The sequence below is a fragment of the Equus caballus genome, chromosome 16, assembly GCF_041296265.1.
Source record: "Equus caballus isolate H_3958 breed thoroughbred chromosome 16, TB-T2T, whole genome shotgun sequence".
Lineage (NCBI taxonomy): Eukaryota > Metazoa > Chordata > Mammalia > Perissodactyla > Equidae > Equus > Equus caballus.
The window spans coordinates 58,447,073-58,469,506 of record NC_091699.1 but is presented as its reverse complement, the minus strand read 5'-3'; the positions used below and the strand labels follow the sequence as shown (position 1 = coordinate 58,469,506).

At 37.3% G+C, this 22,434-nt stretch overlaps 1 protein-coding gene across 9 annotated transcripts in view; it reads left to right on the top strand.

The window, feature by feature from the left end:
• The window catches only part of OXSR1 (oxidative stress responsive kinase 1), a 99,184-nt gene that overhangs the window by 15,264 nt on the left and 61,486 nt on the right, over positions 1 to 22,434 (top strand). For 6 of the 9 annotated variants that reach the window (XR_011426973.1, XM_005600817.4, XM_070237977.1 and 3 more), the window contains exons 2-4: positions 2,581 to 2,693; positions 8,969 to 9,077; positions 19,178 to 19,319. Coding sequence is in view for 8 of the 9 variants with exons in the window: in XM_005600817.4 (XP_005600874.1) it covers positions 2,581 to 2,693; positions 8,969 to 9,077; positions 19,178 to 19,319 (364 nt within the window). In the remaining variant the exon portion in view is untranslated. Of the gene's footprint in view, positions 1 to 2,580; positions 2,694 to 8,968; positions 9,078 to 11,458; positions 11,596 to 19,177; positions 19,320 to 22,434 lie in introns of all 9 variants that reach the window. The other 3 variants (XM_070237980.1, XM_070237979.1, XM_070237978.1) reach the window with 1 other exon arrangement.

Here is a 22,434-nt window from a genome sequence, read left to right as displayed (position 1 = left end):
GAAGTGTTCCTGCTTCTTCCATTTCTGGAAAACATTGTGTAAAATGGCTGTTAATTTTTCTTTCAATATTTGGTAAAATTCTGCAGTGAAACCATCTGTGCCTAGGGATTTTTTCGAGAACTTTTCAATTACAAATTTGGTTTCTTTAATAGTTATAGGATTATTCATGATATCTACTTTATCTTGGCTGAGTTTTGATAATTAGTTGTTTTCAAAGAATTGATCCATTTTTTCTAAATTGTTGAATTATGAGCTAAAGTTGTTTGTAGTGTTCCCTTATCTTTTTAAAAAAAATTGAGATAAAAGTCACATAACATAAAATTCACCATTTTAAAAGTGTACAATTCAGTGGGTGTTTTTTAGTATATTCACAGTGTTTTGCAACCATCACCACTATCTTACTCTGGAGCATTTTCATCACCCCAGAAAGAAATCCTATACCCATTAAGCAGTAACTTCCCATTCTCCTCTTCTCCCAGGCACTGGCAACTGCTAGTCTGTTTTCTGTCTCTAGATTTGCCGGTTCCGGATATTCCATATAACTGGAATCATACAATATGTGGTCTTTTGTGATTGTTTTATTTCACATAGCTTGTTTTCAAGGTTCATCCATGTTGTTGCATGCATCTGTACTTGTTCCTTGGCTCATGGCTCCATCACTCTGACCTCTGCTTTCATTGTTTCATTTCCTCTGAGTCTGACCCTCCTGCCTTCCCTTTATAAAGACCCTTGTAATTACATTGGACCCAACCAGATAATGCAGGATAATCTTTCCATCCTTAATTTAATGTGATAACATGTGCAAAATCTTTTTTGCCATATAAGGTCACATTCACAGGTTTCAAGGATGAGGACATGAACATCTTTTGGGGGCCATTATTCTACTTACCACAGGGATTTTAGATCTTTTATTATCATCCCACTGCTCCCTGAGACTGTGTTCTTTTTGTTAGTCTATTTTCTCTCTTTTGTTTTAGATTGAGTAAACTACTGATCTTGTCCTCAAGTTCACCAGATTTATCCTTTGTCATCTCTACTCTACTGCTGGGCTTATCCAGCAAATTTTTTACTTTGGAAAGTGTATGTTTCAGTTGTATAATTTCCATTTGGTGCTTTTTTTTTTCCTCCCTGAGGAAGGTTGGCCCTGAGCTAACATCTGTTGCCAGTCTTCCTCTTTTTGCTTGAGGAAGATTCGCCCTGAGCTAACATCTGTGCCAGTCTCTTTTCCTCTATTTTGTATGTGGTTCGCCACCACAGCATGGTTGCTGATGAGTGGTGTAGGTCTGAACCTGGGCTGCTGAAGTGGAGTGCGCCGAACTTAACCACCAGGCCATGGGACTGGCCCCTTGGCAATTTTTTTTACAACTTCTGTTTCTTTCTGAGATTTTCTGTTTTTTTATTTGTTTTAAGACAATTCTTAATTGTTTGTTGAAGCATTTTTATGATGGCTGCTTTAAAATTCTTGTCAGATAATTCCAATATGTGATTCATTGTTGTCTTGGCATCAGTATGGTTGTCTTTTCTCATTCAAGTTTGTTTTTCCTGGTTCTTGGTATGATGTGTGATGTTTTAAAAAATTATATCCTGGACCTTCAGAATATTAATGCTACGAGACTCTTGATCCTATTTAAATCTTCTGTTTTAGTAGGTAGTTACTCTATTTGGGTTTAGTGTGTAGGTCCTAGCCTACTTTTGTGAGCTGTGTAATTCCTGTGATAATTTAGTTTTCAGAGTTCTTGCAGTGCTATTCTCTTCTGTTTTATTCTTTTGGCGCAGCGGGCACTCCTGTTTGATCTCTACAGGTGTTACCTGGGCTTACTGATGGGTGTGGGTTCCCAGCTCTGCTACTCCCAAGGACAGATTGGCTGGACATTGCCCCAGGTGTGGGACAGGGACATAGTTGGCCCTGTGGTCAATCTGGCCTACTGCTGTCTGGGTGTGGGGTGGAGACCCTGCTGATGTTGATACTGACACTGTAGTGGATTGGGTCCCACACTGTCCTGGGTAGAGACTGGGGAATCTGTCTCCCCTCTAGGTCTCTGCAGAGCTTCCCCTTTGACAGTCCTTTAGCCAGAAAGCAGGATTTTCTCATTTGTTTGTTTATCTGTCTGTCTATCCCTATTTGTGGTTCTGGGTTTCAGGCTGTTCTGGTGCCCACTCATGGACATATGGGAGATAAAAGGAAACCCAGTGAACTCACAGTGGTGCTTTCCCTCACATCCTGAGCCCCCTAGCCAGTCCACCCTCTTCTTACTACCTTTCAGAGTCATTTTATGATTATTGAATTATTTCTAGGATATTGAGTTGTTTTTAGAAGAGAGGAGCAGGGAAATGTGAGCCATAATTTAGAACTGGAACCCTAACAGGTTTTTTTTGCTCTAGTATTTATTGGTGATTCTATGAACTGGTTGAGGCTTTTGCTTTTATTGACACCCTACTTTTTAGAGTGTTTCTCTGCATCTCATGTTGAGTTTAAGAACAAGATAAGAATTATTCTTCTCTTGATTAAATTGTGTGGGAATTAGAAATGTCATGTTTTTATGTGTCTATTTATTTGCTCATTTATGTATTTATCTTTAGGGAGTGGAGCAACGGCTGTGGTCCAAGCAGCGTATTGTGCCCCTAAAAAGGAGAAAGTGGCAATCAAACGGATAAACCTTGAGAAATGTCAAACTAGCATGGATGAACTCCTGGTATGCACATCTCATATTTCTTATATGGAGTGATATACTCTTGTGTATTCATATTAGAGTGGGAAATAAGTTGAAGTTTTTTATTTCTTTTTGGAAAAATGGTTTGTGATTTTTTTCATTAAGTAGTAAAGTTTATAAAAATCAAGATAAGTAGGGAGAAAAAAATTAGTTGTCCTGTCATGCTGAGATTTAACACTTGCTATATAATCTTTCAGACTGCGCATTTAAACATCTTTGTATTTTTATGATAATGTAATCATAAACTTGTTCTTTTCATTGAAAAATTTATCATAGAAGTCTTTCTGTATCTATAAATATGAATTAATATAATTTTCAATATGTATGTAGTATTCATTAAATAGGTAGACCACACTTTATTTAACCTATTCTCTAGTATTGGACAATTACTTTGTTTCCTCTTTTTTATTGTTATAAACAATGCTTGCTTACTTCTCTCTTTCTTTAAAATAGTATCATTCAATTATGATTCCTGAGTCAAATAGAATATCCTTTAAAAGACTTTTGGCCTCCTAGGAACATGGTACCAATCTGCATTCTGACCATTTATGCAAGATAGGAGAGAGAATGACCCCAGGGAGCATTGGCATATCCTAGCAAAGGCTAGGAAAAGGCAGAAGAAAGGGAGTCCCAGGGATCAATAGCTGTAAGAGATGTTCTGTAGCCTTAAAAGCTAGTCACACAGGGACTGTTTTCTACTTCTTTTATGCACCATGACACCCAGAGTAGTTTTAACTATGTACTAACTGCTCAGCAAGGGAAATGAGATAGTTTTTCAATTATTTAACTTTTTAAATCCTCAATTTCTTTGGCTTAAAGGAAATAATATCTGTTTTGTGTACTCATGAGGTTTTTCTTGAAGATCAAATGATACAGTACTTGAAAACTGCCATACAAATATGAACTAATATTGTTATTTTATTAAGTAATTTCTCTAAAATGGTGTACAGGTAGTGATAGAAAGGGCAGGAATTAAGACTGGGATGATCTGACGGTGCAGAAGTTTTTTTCCATTGTCCTAGATTGGATTTAATTTCTAGTGTAGTCTGTACTGATTTAGGAAATAATTGGAATCAAAGGAAAAGAGATAATAGAATTATATATCGAACTTTCAAGCAGATGAAACAAATGTATTTCTTCAGGAGTTGGTAATGCATGAGCAGAAGCTGAAGAAGTGGGTTCCTCGAGTGATCTTGAGCCGTCTTTGGTGAGCGAACACACACTTGGAAGGAGATGCTGATTGAAATCTTTTTTGATGATCTTGGACTTACAGATTCCAGCAATACCTTAGAGCACCATTTGGACATTTGAACTGCAGTCATCATAAAAGACGTCTAAACTGTAAACTAGTTCTGTTAAAGAAAAACAATATTTTTAACCTATGTATTGACTGGAATTTGAGAAGCTCAATATAAATTCCTATCATTTGCCAGTTATTTTACATAATCCATAAGGATAGTGTAAATATGAATGAAAGTCTTATTATTTATTACTTCATGACTGAAGAAACTGAGGCTCAAAGTTTTAAATAACATGATAATAATAGCAAACATCTTTTCAGCACCAGGCACTTAAGTGTGCTTTAACCTCATAACTCTCTCTTTGAGATAGGCAGTAGCTCCATTTTATAGATAAGGGCAATAAATCATGGTAAGTGATAGCCTAGATTGAAAATCAGGTCTCTCTGACTCAAGTCTATTATTGTCTACTTCATATAACAAAATGATTATCATCTTAGTTAAAAAATAGAAAGAACATCTATTCGCATATCTTTTGATATACTTGAAAGTAACATTTGTGTTATTACTCTAGGGCCTTTCTTAGAGGAATGCAAATTTGATATAGCCTAGTAAAAGGAAAAAAATTGGTTAGATTTCCCGTAAGTTTTGCTCACATATTCCAATAAGCTTTACTTTGCAAATATAGTATTTATATATTTGGTAAGTAAGTAAAGGTAGGGGAGTGACTTTTAGTAAAGCAAGTTTAAGATAATTGGTTTTTTGGGAGGCAAGCAGCTAAGATCCCACTAAACCCTGAAGAAACATCAGGAATATAAAAAATGCCTGATTTATTTGTGGTGTTCGTGGTGTCAGGACCTGAGATCTGAGTGCCAAGGGCTCTATTTCTGAGAGATATGAAGCCCTTCAGTTTGCCTTAAAAAAATCTGTTAGATCGACATACTAAACATTTGACGTTGTGATTTTAAAATTTTGTTTCAAAACTATCTTTATTATAATGCAGAAAAGGTGCTCTGGATCTCCAGAGAGTGCTGATGTAAACTGATTACAGGTGTCTATCTTGTGTGACAGTTATTAGTGAGGAGGCAGTATATTGTTCCTTTCTCTTGTCAAAATATTTTTTTTATCTGACAACCTTTGCTAAGTGTGATGGGAAAATCAGCTGTGAAATCTTATTCCATGTATTTTCTCCGAAGATTTTACTCACAGGCTTTTCTCAAAGAAGGCACACAGTGCAGTATTTTGCGATTTTTCTCTTTAGTAGATGCTATGACCAGGTTCATTGGACAAATATCTGAGAGGGGAGCATTAAGAGTTTTAGAGTTAAGGCTCTTGCCTGCTGTACAAAGCACAGTGTGACAAATGCCTAGGAAGGGTGTAAAGTACTGTGGAAGTAAGAGGAGGAAGAGAATTCCCAGTTACAAAGGTGGAGGCCTTGTGGAGATGTTTGTGTCCTGGACCACCAGGGCTTGGGAGACTTTGAACAGGCAGAGATGGAGACCCTGCTGGGCAGGGGTTTAAGAATCAGGAAGGAGTGACATGTATATTCATGAATATTAATATAACTGAAACAATATTTTCATAAAACAGTTCTTAATTATATGATGTAGAATGCATTCTAATTTTCTGTTCTATTTCTTTTTGTTTGTTTTTAACACGATTCACTAAATTTGTTTCATGACCCATGTGAGTTGCATCCCGTTGCTTGAGGAACACTGGACTACACAAGAGTTATTGAGACTCTAAATTCAGGCAGTGACAGTGACAATGGAAAGGAAGATAGAGATTCCCTAGACATTTTATAGATAGAAAAATTGTTAGTACTAGAATGAGCAATCCATGAGGGCAAAGACTTGTTCACTCTATATGAATGAATGAATGAATTAATTAATGTTACTTGGAGACTGACTGAATTGTGTGAAGTGGCGGAAAACTGCCTACGTTGGGATAATTAGAAAACTAGGGAGTAAGTGATAGAAGTTAAGATGAATGAGTTTCATGAAGCAGTGAAAAGTCATCCCTAAAAATTGCTTCAGATAGCTTCATGTGGAGAACTAAAAAGTCCAAACAAAAGATCTGGTGTTAGCAGATAATAGATGACTTTAAAGAAAACACTTTCATTAGTAGAGGTGGAATTCACTTATTAAGTGTTGAGGAAGCTTCTGAGAAATTTGAGTCAGAATGAATATACCACTCTTACAAAGCACTTATATAATTACTTTTCTTTTTGAAAGGAAAAGGAAAAGAATAACTTCAATGTCAGTTAAGATGAAGGAAGGTTCCTTGTCCCCCTTTAAAGGAATAGAAGAGAAGGAAAGGAATATTTAAGGCCCTTTTAACCTTTGAATTTTATGGTTCTCTGATAGTCTCCTGTTAGAAAACCCTTTGTAGTACCCTTTTTTCGGGATGAAGCTCAAAACCATTAGCTTAACATTTAAGACCTTAGACAATTTGATCCCAACTCTTTGCATTAATTGTTACTCTCCCATGTGATTTCTGTCTCTCTCACATCCCCCATCTGACTAGTCACCAAGTTCTCTTGTTTATACCTCTTTAATATTATCTCTTTACTCCTCTCTTTCTTTTCATTCATATTGCCACTTATTTTTTTAAACTTCCTATTTTGAGATAGTTGTAAACTTACCAAAGGGTTACAAGAGCAGTGTAGAAGCTTCCCATAAGCTGTTCACCCAGCACCTCCTAACAGTAATGTGACCACAGTGCAGTGATTACAGCCGAGCAATTAGCTATTTATCGTTTTTCAGGCCACTATCGTCTCTCACCCAGATCATGCCAATGGCCTTAAACTGAGTCTTTGTCTCTAGTCTTGCCTTCTCTTATTTATTTTCTACGTTACAGCCAGAGTGATTTTTGTGAAAAAATAAATATAGTTAAACCTTTGATGCCTTTCCGTTGCTGTTAGGATGAAGCCTAAATTCTTGAACACAGTTACAAGGTCCTTTAGGATATGATCCTGCATAATTAAACAATCGAAACTCATAGAAACCTCCTTATCTTTCCTATTTCAGTGTCAGTTCAGTAGTAAAACTTCTTATGGGAAACCTTCCCTGATTATTACTCATTGATAATTTGCCTCTCTGATGAATCATATAGTATCTAATACTTCCTCTATCAAACTGTTTCTTAATTTGTGTTGTAAGTTAGTATTTGTCTAACTTCTTCACCAGACTACAAGTTTCATGAGGCACCTACCACTGCACCTGGCACATAGTATGTGCTTGGTAAATATCTGATGAAACCATCAACTACTTACCCTAGACAGGTTTAGTCATTGTGTCCTGAAATCTGTCTTGCATATTTCATCATTTTTTTGTAATTATATATTCCTTGCACCTTGTGCTGCTGTTATATCTTTCCATCCTGCAGAACTAAACCTCGTTCCCACCTCCTCTGTGAAGACTTCCTGCCTACCTTAACTGTTCTTTCCCATGGATTCTCGTAACATTTAATATCTTTATTACTCATTTGGCACATATATGCTGTCCTATATATACTCTCTCATATGTACATATCTTATCTCTTCGAATCCTGTATAACTATGTCAATAGGCAGGTGCTTACTTTAGTTCCTTCTTCCTTTTCCTTCATATTTACCTTGCTTTTAGTACAGAAGACTGTGCTAGTGACTTTCAAGGGGTTGCGAAAATGCATATGACAAGGTTCTTGCTGTAAAGGAATTTACATTCAAGTAACAGAAGATGAGAAAAGAAAAACTAGGGTTTATCGAGCACTACTTTGAATCAGGGATTGTGGGCAACTTTTACACAATTGATCTCACTGAACAGATACCAAGGGCATAGGGCAAGTACATGAAGAAGTAGAAGCTGTAAAAGCGCTATAGGATTTCATTCATTCAGCAAATATTTATTGAAGGTGTACTCTGTGCCAGGCACAATGATAAGTGCCAGGACTACAGTGTCTTGGCTCTCATTGAGCTTACAGTTTTGTGAGGGCTGCAGAAAAATAAATAGGCAATTACAGTATAGTATGGTAAATTCCACAATATTTAGGAATCCACTTTTAAGTACTTGCCTTCACAGAGCTCTCAGTCTAGCAGGGAGGGACAGACAAATAACTATCTGATGTACCATCCAGTACATATGTGCCATGATGTAAGGAGATATACAGGGAACTTGGAAGCCAAGAGAAGGGACACCTAACTCAAACTGGGGAGCTGGGAGGAAATGATATTTCGGCTGAGATCAAAAGGAAGGATTGGCATTTTTAGCTAGGCAAAAATGAGCAAAGTGTATTTGAGGCAAAGGGAACAATAGTGTTAAATGTTCATGGTTAGAAGCAGCGTGGCTCACTTGAAGTGACTGTGGCTGGATCAGAGGACTGGGGTATGTTGCACGTAGGGTCAACAGGAAATAGGAATGAGACTAGAGAGGTAAGCAGGGCCCTGATCACACAAGCCTTTATAAGGAGTTTTATCACACCATATCTAATTTAAAGTCGTTAACTAAGATAGTGTAAGCTTAGACTTTTGGCTCAGGTTTCTACTTTGGATTTAGTATGTGAGCTTGCCCTGTTTTCAGTATATTTCTCTTTAGCGTGAAAATTGTTAATCATTTCACAAAAATGAGATGAAACAATATTTTGAAAAAAACCCAAATAAACCAAAAACCACCCTCTGTTTATTAGTAATTATTCTCTGTGGCTCTAAAACCAGATTTCCCAAGATGGTTCTTCAAGGGCACCTTGAAGTAAAAATGTGTGTTACAGTGGAGGCCTGTGTGGTGCTGTGCCAGAGTGTGATAAACAGTGCATGTTTCTGGTTTCAAAGATTCCTAGTGTAACGAGTGAAAGGAGCAGAGTCAGAATGGACTGAAGGAAACTAAGTGGTTTTTTGGTTTAACCATTCTTGAAGAGATCAGAGCCATGGAGATCCCAGAAGGGTTGTGATATAGCCTTGGGATTTCCAAATCTGGATTCACTAATTTGTAGTGTTGTTTTAGGCTTACATATAATGAATTATTATGTTTTCTCTTCTTTGTAGAAAGAAATTCAAGCCATGAGTCAGTGCCATCATCCTAATATTGTGTCTTACTACACGTCTTTTGTGGTAAAAGATGAGCTGTGGCTAGTCATGAAGCTGCTAAGTGGAGGTGAGTAGAGTACAATGAAATGTTAACTTCCATAGGCTGGAAAGTTAATAAAAATGTTCTTTTCTATCCTGGTTTGGTTTTCATGGACATCTGCATTTAAGGAGATACTAAGAATATAGTATTTCCTACTGATGCTGGTGTAAGAACTGAGATGGGGCCAGCCCGGTGGCGCAGTGGTTAAGTTCACATGTTCCACTTCGGTGGCCCGGGGTTCGCCGGTTCGGATCCTGGGTATGGACATGGCACCGCTTGGCACGCCATGCTGTGGTAGGCATCCCACATACAAAGGAGAGGAAGATGGGCACGGATGTTAGCTCAGGGCCAGTCTTCCTCAGCAAAAAGAGGAGGGTTGGCAGCAGCTAATCTTCCTAAAAAAAAAGAAGAACTGAGACAGGTTTCACACATTGCATTTGGTCGTCGTGCCTCTTAACTCTCTCTTAATCTAGGATGGTTCCCTCCCACTTCCTCTCTTCCATGACCTAAACTTCTTGGAGGGTCTGGTCTGAAGGGTCTGATGATAACTGTCTTGTAGAATGTCCCACATTCTTCTGGATTTGTCTGGTTATTTCATCCTGGTGATGTTTAACTTGATTTATATTCCTCTATTTCTTGCAAATTGAAAATTAGACTGAAAAGTGCGATTAAAGTATTTTTAAACAGAATATTTTGTAGGTAATGCTGTGTACTTCATATTGTATCACATATCAGGAAGTGTTTGCTATCTGGTTGTATCTTTAATGGTGATTTAAGTTTGATTGCTTAAGATTATGATGGCCAGGCCGCTTCATGGAAAAGGTAACTTTTTTTCCCTTTGCAGCTAGCAGGTAATCTGTAAGATAATACTTTGGCACTGTGAGTATTTGGTTTCTGTAAGTCTTTTGTCTAATGATTTTAGCATCCATTAGCAATCTTTGTTTGAATCAATTATTTTATCCAGGGGTTACAGAATGGTGATTTTTCTTATTGCATCCTTTCTTTTACATTTACAAACTGGCATTCTTCTGTGTAAAGGAACTTTACCTTATTAACTGGGGCTCTTTGATTAATCTCTACTGTAATTCTTATGGAAAAGGCAGGATAAATAATTGATTCTTCTTTTTAAGGACCAATTTTCAGAGTAAAGAGTTAGTTTAATAATCACCTCCAGTGGTAGTAAATCAGAGGGTTTTTGATTTTTTTTCTTTTTCCCATTGGTTAAGGCTTTCATTTTTTTTAGTATCATTATGTAGTCTCAAGGATTTTTGTATATTCTATATAGTTCAGTCAATTATACTCTATTCTTCGGATGCTCAGGTTGTCCAACATTTTGTTAGTGGGAGTCCCTTCAAGCTTACTCTTGTGTCCTTTTCACGTGAATCCATCAATCATTGATAATGTCCTTGTTTTTCTGTTCAAGATTTCCTAGGTTCACCTTTATATTGCTTCTCTCAGACCCAGAATCAGCCAATATTCTTTTTTATGGGGAATGGTATTTAGAAAGCATAACTTGAATGCTTGGGCTGCTCATTGCTACTACTTTGTCACTGCTTCTAGTTGAAAGATCTTGGAAATATAGCATATTAAAAATAAATCATGATTTGACACTAATACTCTCAATTCATGTTTAACATTACAGACCTTTAAAACTTTAAAATTATACTTGAATCTCTTTTCTCTTCACAGAAAATCTCGGTCCTCAATATTAGCATAATTAATTATGTGCTTTATCCTGCAATATGTGTACAATTATTTCTGCTTTAGTTGTTAGAATAAAATGTAAGTATTGCTGATTGCAAATGGTGGACCCTTGGCATGTGTAGATTGAATATTTTGTTATGGTTACCTGAAGACCCATGCCGTGTAGTAAATTAGACATTTTGCCAAGGCGTGGATTTGAATCATGTGGCAAGATTGAGAGGACTAATGAGTGATGGAGCCACCTGACTTTCCCATCACAATGCTGCTTGGTTTTTGTTTGTGTGTGTATTTTGTATAGGAGCGTAATTTTCCATTTTAGAATGTAGGGTTACAGAAAAGAGAATCCATGTTCTTTTGCAATTTTAATACCCTACATCATTGAACACCTTACTTCCCCAGAGAGGCTGTAAAGGAAAGAGCATAGGCCTTAGAATTAAATTCCAGCTTTTTTACTTAGCAGTTGTATTTTATTGGACAAACTATTTCAGCTCCTTGAACCTGTTGACTTGTCTGTTAAATAGAGATAGCTTTCTGTATTTCAGGGTATTGAGGAGGAGTCTACGAGGTAGTATAAGTAGAGCATCCACCACTGTGCTCACATGTAGGAGGGGGACAAGAAATTTTAGTCATTAATAATAATAATCCCTTGTTATTTGATGCCTTTCAGTGTAGCCAGAATCACCTTTTTGTTTCAATCCCATTAGTGACACACTGGAGAAACTGGATTGCTTTGTTAAAGGCCCTGTTCATATGATGGTTGGAAGCCTTGCTAACACCAACTACCTTTCAAGATGGTGGTCAAGCATGGTTCTTTCAGTATGGACAGATATGGGAATATTAGGTAATACTGTATCTTTCATTATTGATCACTTATAGCATAATTTTCTTTATTTGTAATTTAGAAAAATGTGTACTACAAAGTTTTTAATGCTTTGCTAAAAAGTCCTCTGATGACTAGGAATAAATCCTCTGCTTAATTTTCTCATCCATACCTGAATGCCAGCCCATCCTTTCTGCTACTCCTAAGTAGAATGACTTTTTTTTTTTTTTTAAAGAACTCAGTGGGTATATGTCGTGATCACAGAAGGGGCAGAACATGTAGCTGGCTGGGCTGTCTTTTAAATGCACTATTGTGTCCTTCCTGGTCTTAAGTTTCCTGAGTCAGTGCCCAATTTTTCCAGCCTAGCATTAAGCAGATTTCCTGGAGGATAATTTCCAGACATGTTCCAGGCATTAATTCTTTTCATAATTACTTATTTTTTTTTTTTTTGGTGAGGAAGATTGGCTCTGAGCTAACATCTGTTGCCATTCTCCTCTTTTTGCTTGAGGAGGATTCACACTGAGCTAACATCTGTGCCAGTCTTCCTCTATTTTGTATGTGGGATGCCACCACATCGTGGCTTGGTGAGCAGTGTGTAGGTCCATACCTGAGATCTGAACCTGTGAACCCCAGGCTGCTGAAGCGGAGCACACAAACTTAATTAACCACTATACCACAGGGCCAGCCTCCATAATTACTTACATTTTTATGAGTCAACGTAATCTTACATCTAAACCTTGTAAAATATTTAAAATTTTGCATCGTATTTAAGGAAAATGAAATTTTGCTTTTATACTTGTAAAGTGAATATGCATTTAAACTGAAGAGATACATTAAGCAATATTTAGGAAACAAAAAGTAGAACTAAGTACAACTTTGAATTTTTTTAAAATAGGAGGAAACTCTGTCAAGATAGCTCAGTTAAAATGCCATTCATCAAATACTTATTGATCACCAATACATTGGCAAATCAGACTGTTGGTTTCTTGTTCTTATAGCTAATAAGGAAAAGTTACACTTGAATAATTGTGTGTCGAGTGCCATGAAGAAGTATCAGGTGCCATGGGAACAAGTACCAGGAGAACCTAACCTCATTAAGGGAGAATGGATATGGTGGAGTTAACAAAGACTTCCCTCAGGAGGTGATGTTCAGCTGAGACCTAAAGAATAGATAATAATTACCCAGGTGAAGTGGGAGGTGGATGGGAGTAGTGATCCAGGTGGAGGGGATGCCGTGCAGAGAAGGGTCTGGAGGCAGGAGGGAACTGTTGTGTGTCTTGGGAACTGATGGGGGATCACAGCTGAAACAGAGAGAGAGAGAGGAGAGGACCATTGATAATCAGGGGCTGCTGTTGAATAATTAAAAAATATAAATAACCAAAGTTAACAGAAATATGTATAGGCTGCCTTCTTTCACATCAACATTTTTAGCCAAAATATTTAAAACAAAAGCCTTTTTTTGAAAGGAAGATTAGCCCTGAGCTAACATCTGCCACCAACCCTCCTCTTTTTGCTGAGGACGATTGGCCCTGAGCTAACATCCATGCCCATATTCCTGTATTTTATATATGGGACGCCTGCCACAGCATGGCTTGATAAGCAGTCCATAGGTCTGTGCCTGTCATCCGAACTGGCAAACTTTGAGCCGCCAAAGTGGATGGGTGAACTTAACCACTAGGCCACTGGGCTGGCCCCAGCAAAAGCATGTATATATATATTTTTTTTTCCAAGTAATTTTATTGAGAACATGATGGTTTATAACATTGTATAACTACAGGTATACATTATTGCTTATCAGTTTCTGAATACACTTCATCGTGCCCACCCCTAGTAATCTAATTTTTATCCATCACCATACATATGTACCTCTTTATCCCTTTTGCTGACCCCCAGCCCCCTTCCCCTCTGGTAACTGCTGATCTGTTCTCTTTATCCATGTATTTGTTATCTTCCACATATGAGTGAAATCATGCAGTATTTGTTTTTCTCTGTCTGGCTTATTTCGCTTAACATCATACCCTCAGGGTCAATCCATGTTGTTGCAAATGGGATGATTTTGTCTTTCTTTATGGCTGAGTAGTATTCCATTCTATATATATGTGTGTGTGTATATATACACACACACACATATATATACATATATATACACCACATCTGCTTTGTCCATTCATCTGTAGAAGGGCACTTGGGCTGCTTCCACATCTTGGCTATTGTGAATAATGCTACAGTGAGCATAGGGATGCATAAATCTCTTTGGATCATTGATTTCAAATTCTTTGGATAAATACTCAGTAGTGGGATAGCTGGCTTGTATGGTAGTTCTATTTTTAATTTTTTAAGAAATCTCCATACTGTTTTCCATAGTGGCTGCTCCAGTTTGCATTCCCACCAGCAGTGTATGAGCATTACCTTTTCTCCATATCCTCTCAAACATTTGTAGTTTTTTGTCTTGCTAATTATAGCCATTCTGACAGGTGTAAGGTGATATCTCATTATAGTTTTGATTTGCATTGCCCTAATAATTAGTGTTGTTGAACATGGTTTCATGTGTCTGTTGGCCATCTGTATATCTTCTTTGGAAAAATGTTCATATCCTCTGCCTATTTTTGATCAGGTTGTTTTTCTGTTGTTGTTAAGTTGTATGAGTTCTTTATGTATTTTGGAGATCAACTCCTTGTCTGATAAATGATCTGCAAATATTTTCTCCCAGTTGGTGGATTGTCTTTTCATTTTGTTCATCGTTTCCTTTGCTTTGCAGAAGCTTTTTAGTCTGATGTAATCCCATTTGTTAACTTTTTCTTTTGTTTCCCTTGGCCGAGTAGATGTGGTATTCAAAAAGGTGTTGCTAAGACCAATGTCAGAGAGTGTGCTGCCTATATTTTATTCTAGGAGTTTTATGGTTTCGGGTCTTACATTCAAATCTTTAATCCATTTTGAGTTAATTTTTGTGTATGGTGCAAGATAGTGGTCTACTTTCATTCTTTTGCATGTGGCTGTCCAGTTTTCCCAACACTGTTTATTGAAGAGACTTTCCCTTCTGCATTGTATGTTCTTGGCTCCTTTGTTGAAGATTAACTGTTCATAGATGTGTAGTTTAAAAGCATATTTTTGATTTAGCAACATTGTACTGATGTAGAGTTTAATAAGCTAATTAAATTGTAAAATTAATTGTCCCTGTCATTCTTAAACCCATCAAGCAGCTGGACATCAGGGTTAAAATAAGTTTGTGTGTCAATATTATAATTACTTCATAGTAGTCCTTATAACTGTAATATTCTTATTTTTGCTGATTAAAACTCTGATGTTGAATGTTGGTATTTATTAATATAGGAAGTCAATATTTAGAAATTAGAAGCACTTTTGATCTAAACAGCTTTTGCTATAATTTGTTAGCACCATAATGCAATATAAGATTTTTAGAAATTGAAGTAATTAAGAAAGCTTCTGAAAGGAAAAGAGAAAGACCTGTGGAACTTAAAAGAATGAATTGTAGAAATGCAGAAATCTAAATTAAATTTTCTGTCTTAGTGAATTGTTTTGTTGTTTAGGGATGCTCTCAACTTTGTCATCTTCTAAGAGAAAAAACATGGGGACTTCCCTGATCCTAAGCAGGAGTCAGGGAAAATACTTGGTATTAATAGTGACCAGCTTTGGATGTTCAAGCTACAGGGGAGGCTATGTCTGTTGCTCTGAAATGGAATACTCAGACCAAGCAAATTTTGGCCCCTTTGAAACTTCTGTGGCTTAGATGACAGAAACAACACCCAGTGGCTAAAGAGTAGCTAAAACTTCTTGGTAGAAATACTAGTAACTAAAATGAGTGAGTTAATTTTGGACTCAGAATGTGTGTTTGTAAAAGTAAACTGAGGACCTAAATGCCCAGAAACTGATGATTGGATAAAGAAGATATGGTATATATACACAATGGAATACTACTCAGCCATAAAAAAGGACAAAATTGGTCCATTTGCAGCAACATGGATGGACCTCGAGGGTATTATGTTAAGCGAAATAAGCCAGACAGAAAAAAATGAACTCTATATGACTCCACTCATAGGTGGAAGTTAACATATTGACAAGGAGAACTGATCGGTGGTTACCAGGGAAAAGGGGGGGGGGGGGGGAGGGCACAAAGGGGGAAGTGGTATACCCACAACATGACTAACAATAATGTACAACTGAAATCTCACAAGGCTGTAATGTATCATAATCTTAATAAAAAAAAACAGCAAGAATAACCCAAAAGTCTGGTGATAAAAGAGATACAATAAATAAAACAGAACAAAATGTAAAAAACAGAAAAAAAAAAAAAAAAAGTAAAATGAGGAATGTGTTAATTGAGTAACTAATTTGATTGGATTATAATGATCAGATTTAACAAGCATCTTAAACTAGCTTATGTTTCATCACTTTTTGAATATTATTTTAATATTTAATAATAATTTTCTTGGACAGCTAAAGTTTTGCATTGCTTTTTTTTTTTTTTTTTTTTTTTGGTGGGGAAGATTGTCCTTGAGCTAACATCTGTTGCCAATCCTCCTCTTTTTGCTTGAAGAAGATTATCCCTGAGCTAACATCTATGTCAGTCTTCCTCTGTTTTGGCTTGGTGAGTGGTGTGTAGGTCTGCGCCCAGGATCTGAACCCGTGAACCCCAGGCCGCAGAAGCAGAGTGCACAGACTTAACCACTATGCCACCGGGTCAGCCCCTTGCATTGCTTTTTAAATGTTCTGTGCTGTAGGCTATGAAGGCAGATGTGAGATGGTTTGTGGAATGGATGATCTACATTTTAACTTTCTGCTTTGTTACAAAATTTGTACCAAATCCCTTTTGTTTTCCATTATTTAATTTACTTGCTTTTACTCTGAGAAATGCTTGGATTTCAATGGAAAAGCGTTCAAGTAGCCTGGGTTGTTAAAAATGCAACTTCTTGGCCTGCCTCAGATCTCTTAAATGACAGTCTGTAAAGTCTGGGAATCTACGTTTTTAACTAGTTTGCCAAGTAATTCCTTCATGTATTAAAGTTTGAGAATGGATTACCTCTGTAGAATATTTCTTCCAGGTTGTGCTGAGGACATACTGCTGTATATACTGCTGCAGCCTGCCTTCATTCTTCTACTTTTCTTTAGGTATTAATTTGAATCATCCAGTGATAATCTCCAGTTTTCTTTCGCTTAGCATATTTTACCTTCACCTTTCTCTTAGTTGATATGAAGAATTCTGTGTAATTTTGATATTTGAAGAGGGCGGCTTGTGAGCACTACCATCGTGTTAGATGCTCCAAGATGCTGAGGAAGTCATATGGAAAAGAAGGGGGACCTTCCACGACCAATATTTGTCAGTTAAGGATGAGGGTCTTAGTGGCGTGATCATCCCTCCAGTTATACAAATTATGTTGTTGGGAGACTGAAACTGAAAAGAGGTTGTCGTTCCAGGAAAGGTGGGGCTTCATGTATATCCTTGTTAAGAATATCTGTTCTGGACGTAGCCTTGGGATGTGCATTGCTTTAATTTCCCCGTTGATTGTTGGTTGATGTGAAATCAATAAAAATCTTCTAAGATTTTGAATAGGAGTTCTTGCTTTAAACTCTTTTAAAAATACAGATCTAATAACCTTTTCCGTGCACTAGGGTCTTTGTTGCTCCATTTGTTTGATCCACTAGACTGGAGATTCCCTGAAAGTCAGCAATCGTGCCATGTATATAGCTTGACATATTCTGTGGCACCCAGTTCTAGATCTTGCATATATGGCTTAATTGTTGAATGAATAAATCATGTTAATTTTTAATTCCTGGTAGGAATTTCTCCCATTGCAGTCCTTATTTTAGATATTCTTTACATTACAAACATGTAACTCAGTTGGTGTTTATACAAATGTCTTCTTACTAACCAGTTGTTATGTGGCCTAGATTTCTCAGAATAATCAAATATATGGCTTGTTGGTATAGTCACTTTGCTTTGGGAATTAATGTGTGATTGATTAAACTAAGCAGAACCAAACTTCTCCCTTAGGACTTCCCCTTTGTAGATCATAGTCTTGTGAATCCCAGCAATAAAGAAGGGAAAGTGTTATAAGGTATTAGGAAAAGTTACCTAGAATCTGGAGTCTCCCTGGTTCTTTGTTTACTCTACAGAGAGTAAACTGCCTGTCTCCTGCTGGAGGTAGGGAGTGGTAGTGGCCAGAGAGGGGAGGAGGGATCTGGGAATCCTATTCTCCCTTATCTGAACTTCTCAACCGGTTTTCCTGTTTTCATCCCTTTCCTTCAGTCCCCCTCTCTTCCCCTTATGTGGTCCTTGGTATAAGTGTTCTGAGCCTTTCTGGAACTCTAGGTAGGGATCCACTTTTTCCTGATAGGTATACATCCCCTACAGGCATTTAAAGGGCGTTGAACTCCTTAGTCAGTTACTTTTTCTTTTTCTGCTTTTTCATTCTTCCAAAAAATTATGGCCATCTCTCTTCTGTTATCTTTCTTGTTTTCTTCTTTATTCTGGGTTTATGAAGTTTATCAAGTTGGTGGATTTCAAGTGGGAGCTAAAGTAAATGTGTGTTCAATCCTCCCATGTTTTTGAGGATTCCATCTAGACCACTTCTTTCCATCTATTTGGAAGTACATGTTTTCTTTTTACATGTGTGAAATAAAAAGCACCCACTTGGACAAGTTTTTGACAGAAGTGTGTGTTTGTTTTAATTTTAGTTTTAATCATTGAAGTCTTGTGCCAGGAAATGGACATCCAGTCTTTTTAGTGCAGTTTGTGTTATGTTGCAGACTTCTTGGCACAATTTCTAATATTGGAGATTGCTTTATTTTGGTTCTGTGATCTCTATGGACCATTGTACTCCCAGAAATCTTATGAATCTTTAGCAAACTTTTTTTTATTATATTCATCAGTTACGGTAGTCAGCATTCTGTGATTTTAATTACTATAGAGGTGTCTTTTCCCTCCCTCTTCCTAATTTTTAGTAGGAGGTTTATTTCCCATCCTTGGAAGAATGGGATTGATAATACATCTGTGCTGCTATTAAAGAGAACTGTATTTTTATTCTTTTCATATTTTTCTTTGCCTTACCTATTTTATTTCTATTATTTATTAACCTGAAACATAATATTAACCCTAAAGTTAGTTTGCATACACATGTGATCTTTATTTTCCAAGTATTTCTTCTGTAATTTGACCTGCATTTCAATTGTATTTTTATGTCTTTATTCATACAGTATTGCATACTCTAATCTGGTGTTGGAAGCCTAAATTTGTTTGTGATATCTTATATACTAAAGTGTTGTTGATGGACATGGTTTACCTAGGGATTCTTCAGAGGTGGTTAAATCCTCAACGACCTTTGCCAAATTCTCATTAGGAGTCTAAGGGAGATTGCTGGTGTTACACTTCTATTTGGGTATTAGCAGGCTGCTTTCTGTTTTAGATTGAAGTTAAGAATAAATTATTGATTTTAAACTTTAGTATTTCCTTATATTTGCTATTTTTCCTTTCTTTCCTAGACAATTAAGTTAATGAAAAGATTTGCATGTGTTTTGATTTCAAAATGGCTCTGAATTATATTGAGTGAGCTAAAAATTTATGGAAAATTATGTCTTCTGTTTTCAGGTTCTGTTCTGGATATTATTAAGCACATTGTGGCAAAGGGGGAACACAAAAGTGGAGTCCTAGATGAACCTACCATTGCAACAATACTCAGAGAAGTGCTGGAAGGATTGGAATACTTACATAAAAATGGACAGATTCACAGGTACGTAAAAGACAAACTCTTCTCTTTCGGATAAGTGCTGTATCATTTCATTGAGGTCATTCCCCATTCTTTTGCAGAATTTATCATAATCTCTGATTATGGTTCTTTTAATTACACAGCTAGTAAGTATTTAAAGTATAGAGTAACAAATACTTTAATCAAATTGGAAAATACAAAAACAGGAGAAATTCCCAATTTCCTACCAGAAGGCAATCACTGAAAACATTTTGGAATATTCCTTTCCAGTTTCTTTTATGTGCTTAAAAATATTTGAAACAAAACTGTATATATACTTTTGTCTATTGCTTTTTTTTGTTTCTTTTGAGTATTTTCTCAAGTTATTGAAAGCTCTTTGTAAAATAGCTTCTTTTATTAAAGCTTCTTAAAAAAATAAAATAACCTTTAAAAAGTTATGTAGGAGCTGGCCTGGTGGTGTAGTGGTTAAGTTCGCATGCTCCGCTTTGGCAGCAGGTTTGGATCTCAGGTGTGGACCTAGCGCCATTCATCAAGCCATGCTGTGGCAGCACATAAAATAGAGGAAGACTGGCACAGACGTTAGCTCAGCAACAGTCTTCCTCAAGCCAAAAGAGAAAGATTGGCAACAGATGTTAGCTCAGGACCAGTCTGCCTCCCACACATACACAAAAAGCTGTGTAACATTTCATGGTTCAAGTATTTCCAGCTATCTGTATTCAGTCCCTGAGTGCAGATAACCAGAATTCAAATGGTGATGGATTCTGTGTTAATACAGATCTGTTTAGTCCCTGGATTTGGCGTGCTTTCATTTGAGGGTATCTTTATTTCCCCTTCATTCCTGAAGGATAGTTTCCCTGGATATAAGAATTTGTAGTTGACAGTTCTTTTCTTTCAGTGCTTGAAAAATGCTGTGCTACTTAATTCTGGCCTGTACGGTTTCAGATGAGAAATCATTTGAATTAGTGTTCTATAGATAATATGTTGTTTTTCTCTGGCTACTTTCAAGATTTTTTATTTGTCTCTGTTTTTCAGAAGTTTAATTATGGTATGTCTGGGTGTGGATTTCTTCAAGTATATTCTTTTTGGGGTTCCCAAACTTCTTGAATCTGTAGGTTTTTGTCTTTCACCAAATTTGGGAAGTTTTCAGCCATTATTTCTTGGTACTTTTCAACCCGTTTTTCCCCTCTTTTTCTGGAACTCTGATGACACAAATGTTAGATCTTTTATTGTCGTATCATGATCCCTGAGGCTCAGTTCATTTTTTTTCCAGCCTATTTTTTCTCTGCTCAGATTGAGTAAATTGTATTGATTTGTTCTCAAGTTCACTGATTCTGTCCTCTGTCCTGTCCCTTCTACTACAGAACCCGTTCATTGAGTTGTTTTTTTTCCTGAGGAAGATTAGCCCTGGGCTAACATCTGCTGCCAATCCTCCTCTTTTTGCTGAGGAGGATTGGACCTACTAACATCTCTGCCCAGCTTCCTCTATTTTATATGTGAGATGCCTGCCACAACATGGCTTGATAAGCAGTGTGTAGGTCCGTGCCTGGGATCCAAACCGGCGAACCCTGGGCCGCCGAAGCGGAGTGTGCAAGCTTAACTGCTGGGCCACCTGGCTGGCCCCCCATTCACTGAGTTTTTAATTTCAGTTATTGTAATTTTTCAGTTCTGTAATTTTCATTTGGTTCTTTTTTATGGGTTTTATTTCTTTGCCGAGATTTCCTTTTTTTCATTTATTTTGAGAATTCTAGATTGCAGGTTGAATAATTTTTATGATGGCTGCTTTAAAATTCTTGTCAGATAATTCCAACATCTGATCTCAGTTAAATGTTTCTTCTGATTAAAGTTTTTCCTGGTTCTTGGTTTGATGAGTGATTTTTTTCTTGTATCCTGGATGTTTTGGATATTATGTTAGGAGATCTCAATCCTATTTAAATAATATACTTTAGCAGGCAACTGCCCTGCTTAAGTTTAGAGTATAGGTCCTGGCCTACTTTTCTGGGCTGTATTTCCAGTGGCAATTTGTTTTTTAGACCCTTTGCAGTGCTGTTGTGGTTTGTTTTGTTCATGTAGCACTGCTGGGGCTCTCTCCTCAATCTCTGAATCCACCCATGGACAGAGTCCACTTGCCTCGTGCTGCTAGGTGGAAGGTGAGAGACAGATGCTGTGTCCATGGGTTTGTGAACACTTCCTTAGACCCACCCTGTGAATCAGCCCACTTAGTGAGAGTGGGGCTCCCATTCATTTTCTGTTTGTATTGCCTGTGGGGATGGAAGGCAGTTTTCTGGGCCACCTTTTGCTGCTGGGTGGGGAGTTGGGAGACACTGGGCCTGGGTTGTGTCTTCCCACTTTGTGGAGGGCCAGGAAGTACTGGGCTTGTGTTGCCCTCTTCTGCTGGGTGGAAGACTGGGAGATGCCAGTTAGGCCTGCTGGTGCTGCTGGTGTGGGCAGTGTGGGCCTGCCTGCTTCAATGGATGTGGTGTGAGGGATAGAGTTTCCTATCTGGTCTTCATGGACACCTCCAGTTCTGGCATACTGGGCCAGCCTGCATCTCCAGCTATGGAGTTGGGGACGAGGTCCTCTGCTAGATCTGAGCTCAGCTACCCCTTTCCTGCTCCTTTGGCCACAGAGAACAGGCTTGGAGCTTTTTTTTTTGTCTATGCCTATTGACGGTTCTGAGTTGCAGGACTCTCTAGTACCCAGTCCAGGGTATATGAGTTTAAAAGAAAACTCAGGGAAGTGTTTTGGTGCTATTTATAAGTGGGCTTAGATTAGATGTAAATGTGGATAGCAAACTCTAGGGCAACCATGAAAAAAAGAATAAGAATTGATGTGCTAAGAGAGGAGAAAAAAATGAAATCATATAAAATTTGTAAAATCATATAAAATTAAAATCAAGGAAGGCAGAAAAAGCGTGGAAGACACAACAAGATGTCATCTTAAAAATCACCTACCTTTAAGGAACTAGAAAAAGAAGAACAAACTAAGCCCAAAGTTAGCAGAAGGAAGTAAATAAAGACCGGAGCAGAAATACATGAAATGTAGACTAAAAATACAGTTGAGAAAAATCAATGAGACTAAGAGCTTGTTTCTTAAAAAGATAAACAAAATAGACAAACTGTTAGCCAAACTCACCAAGAAA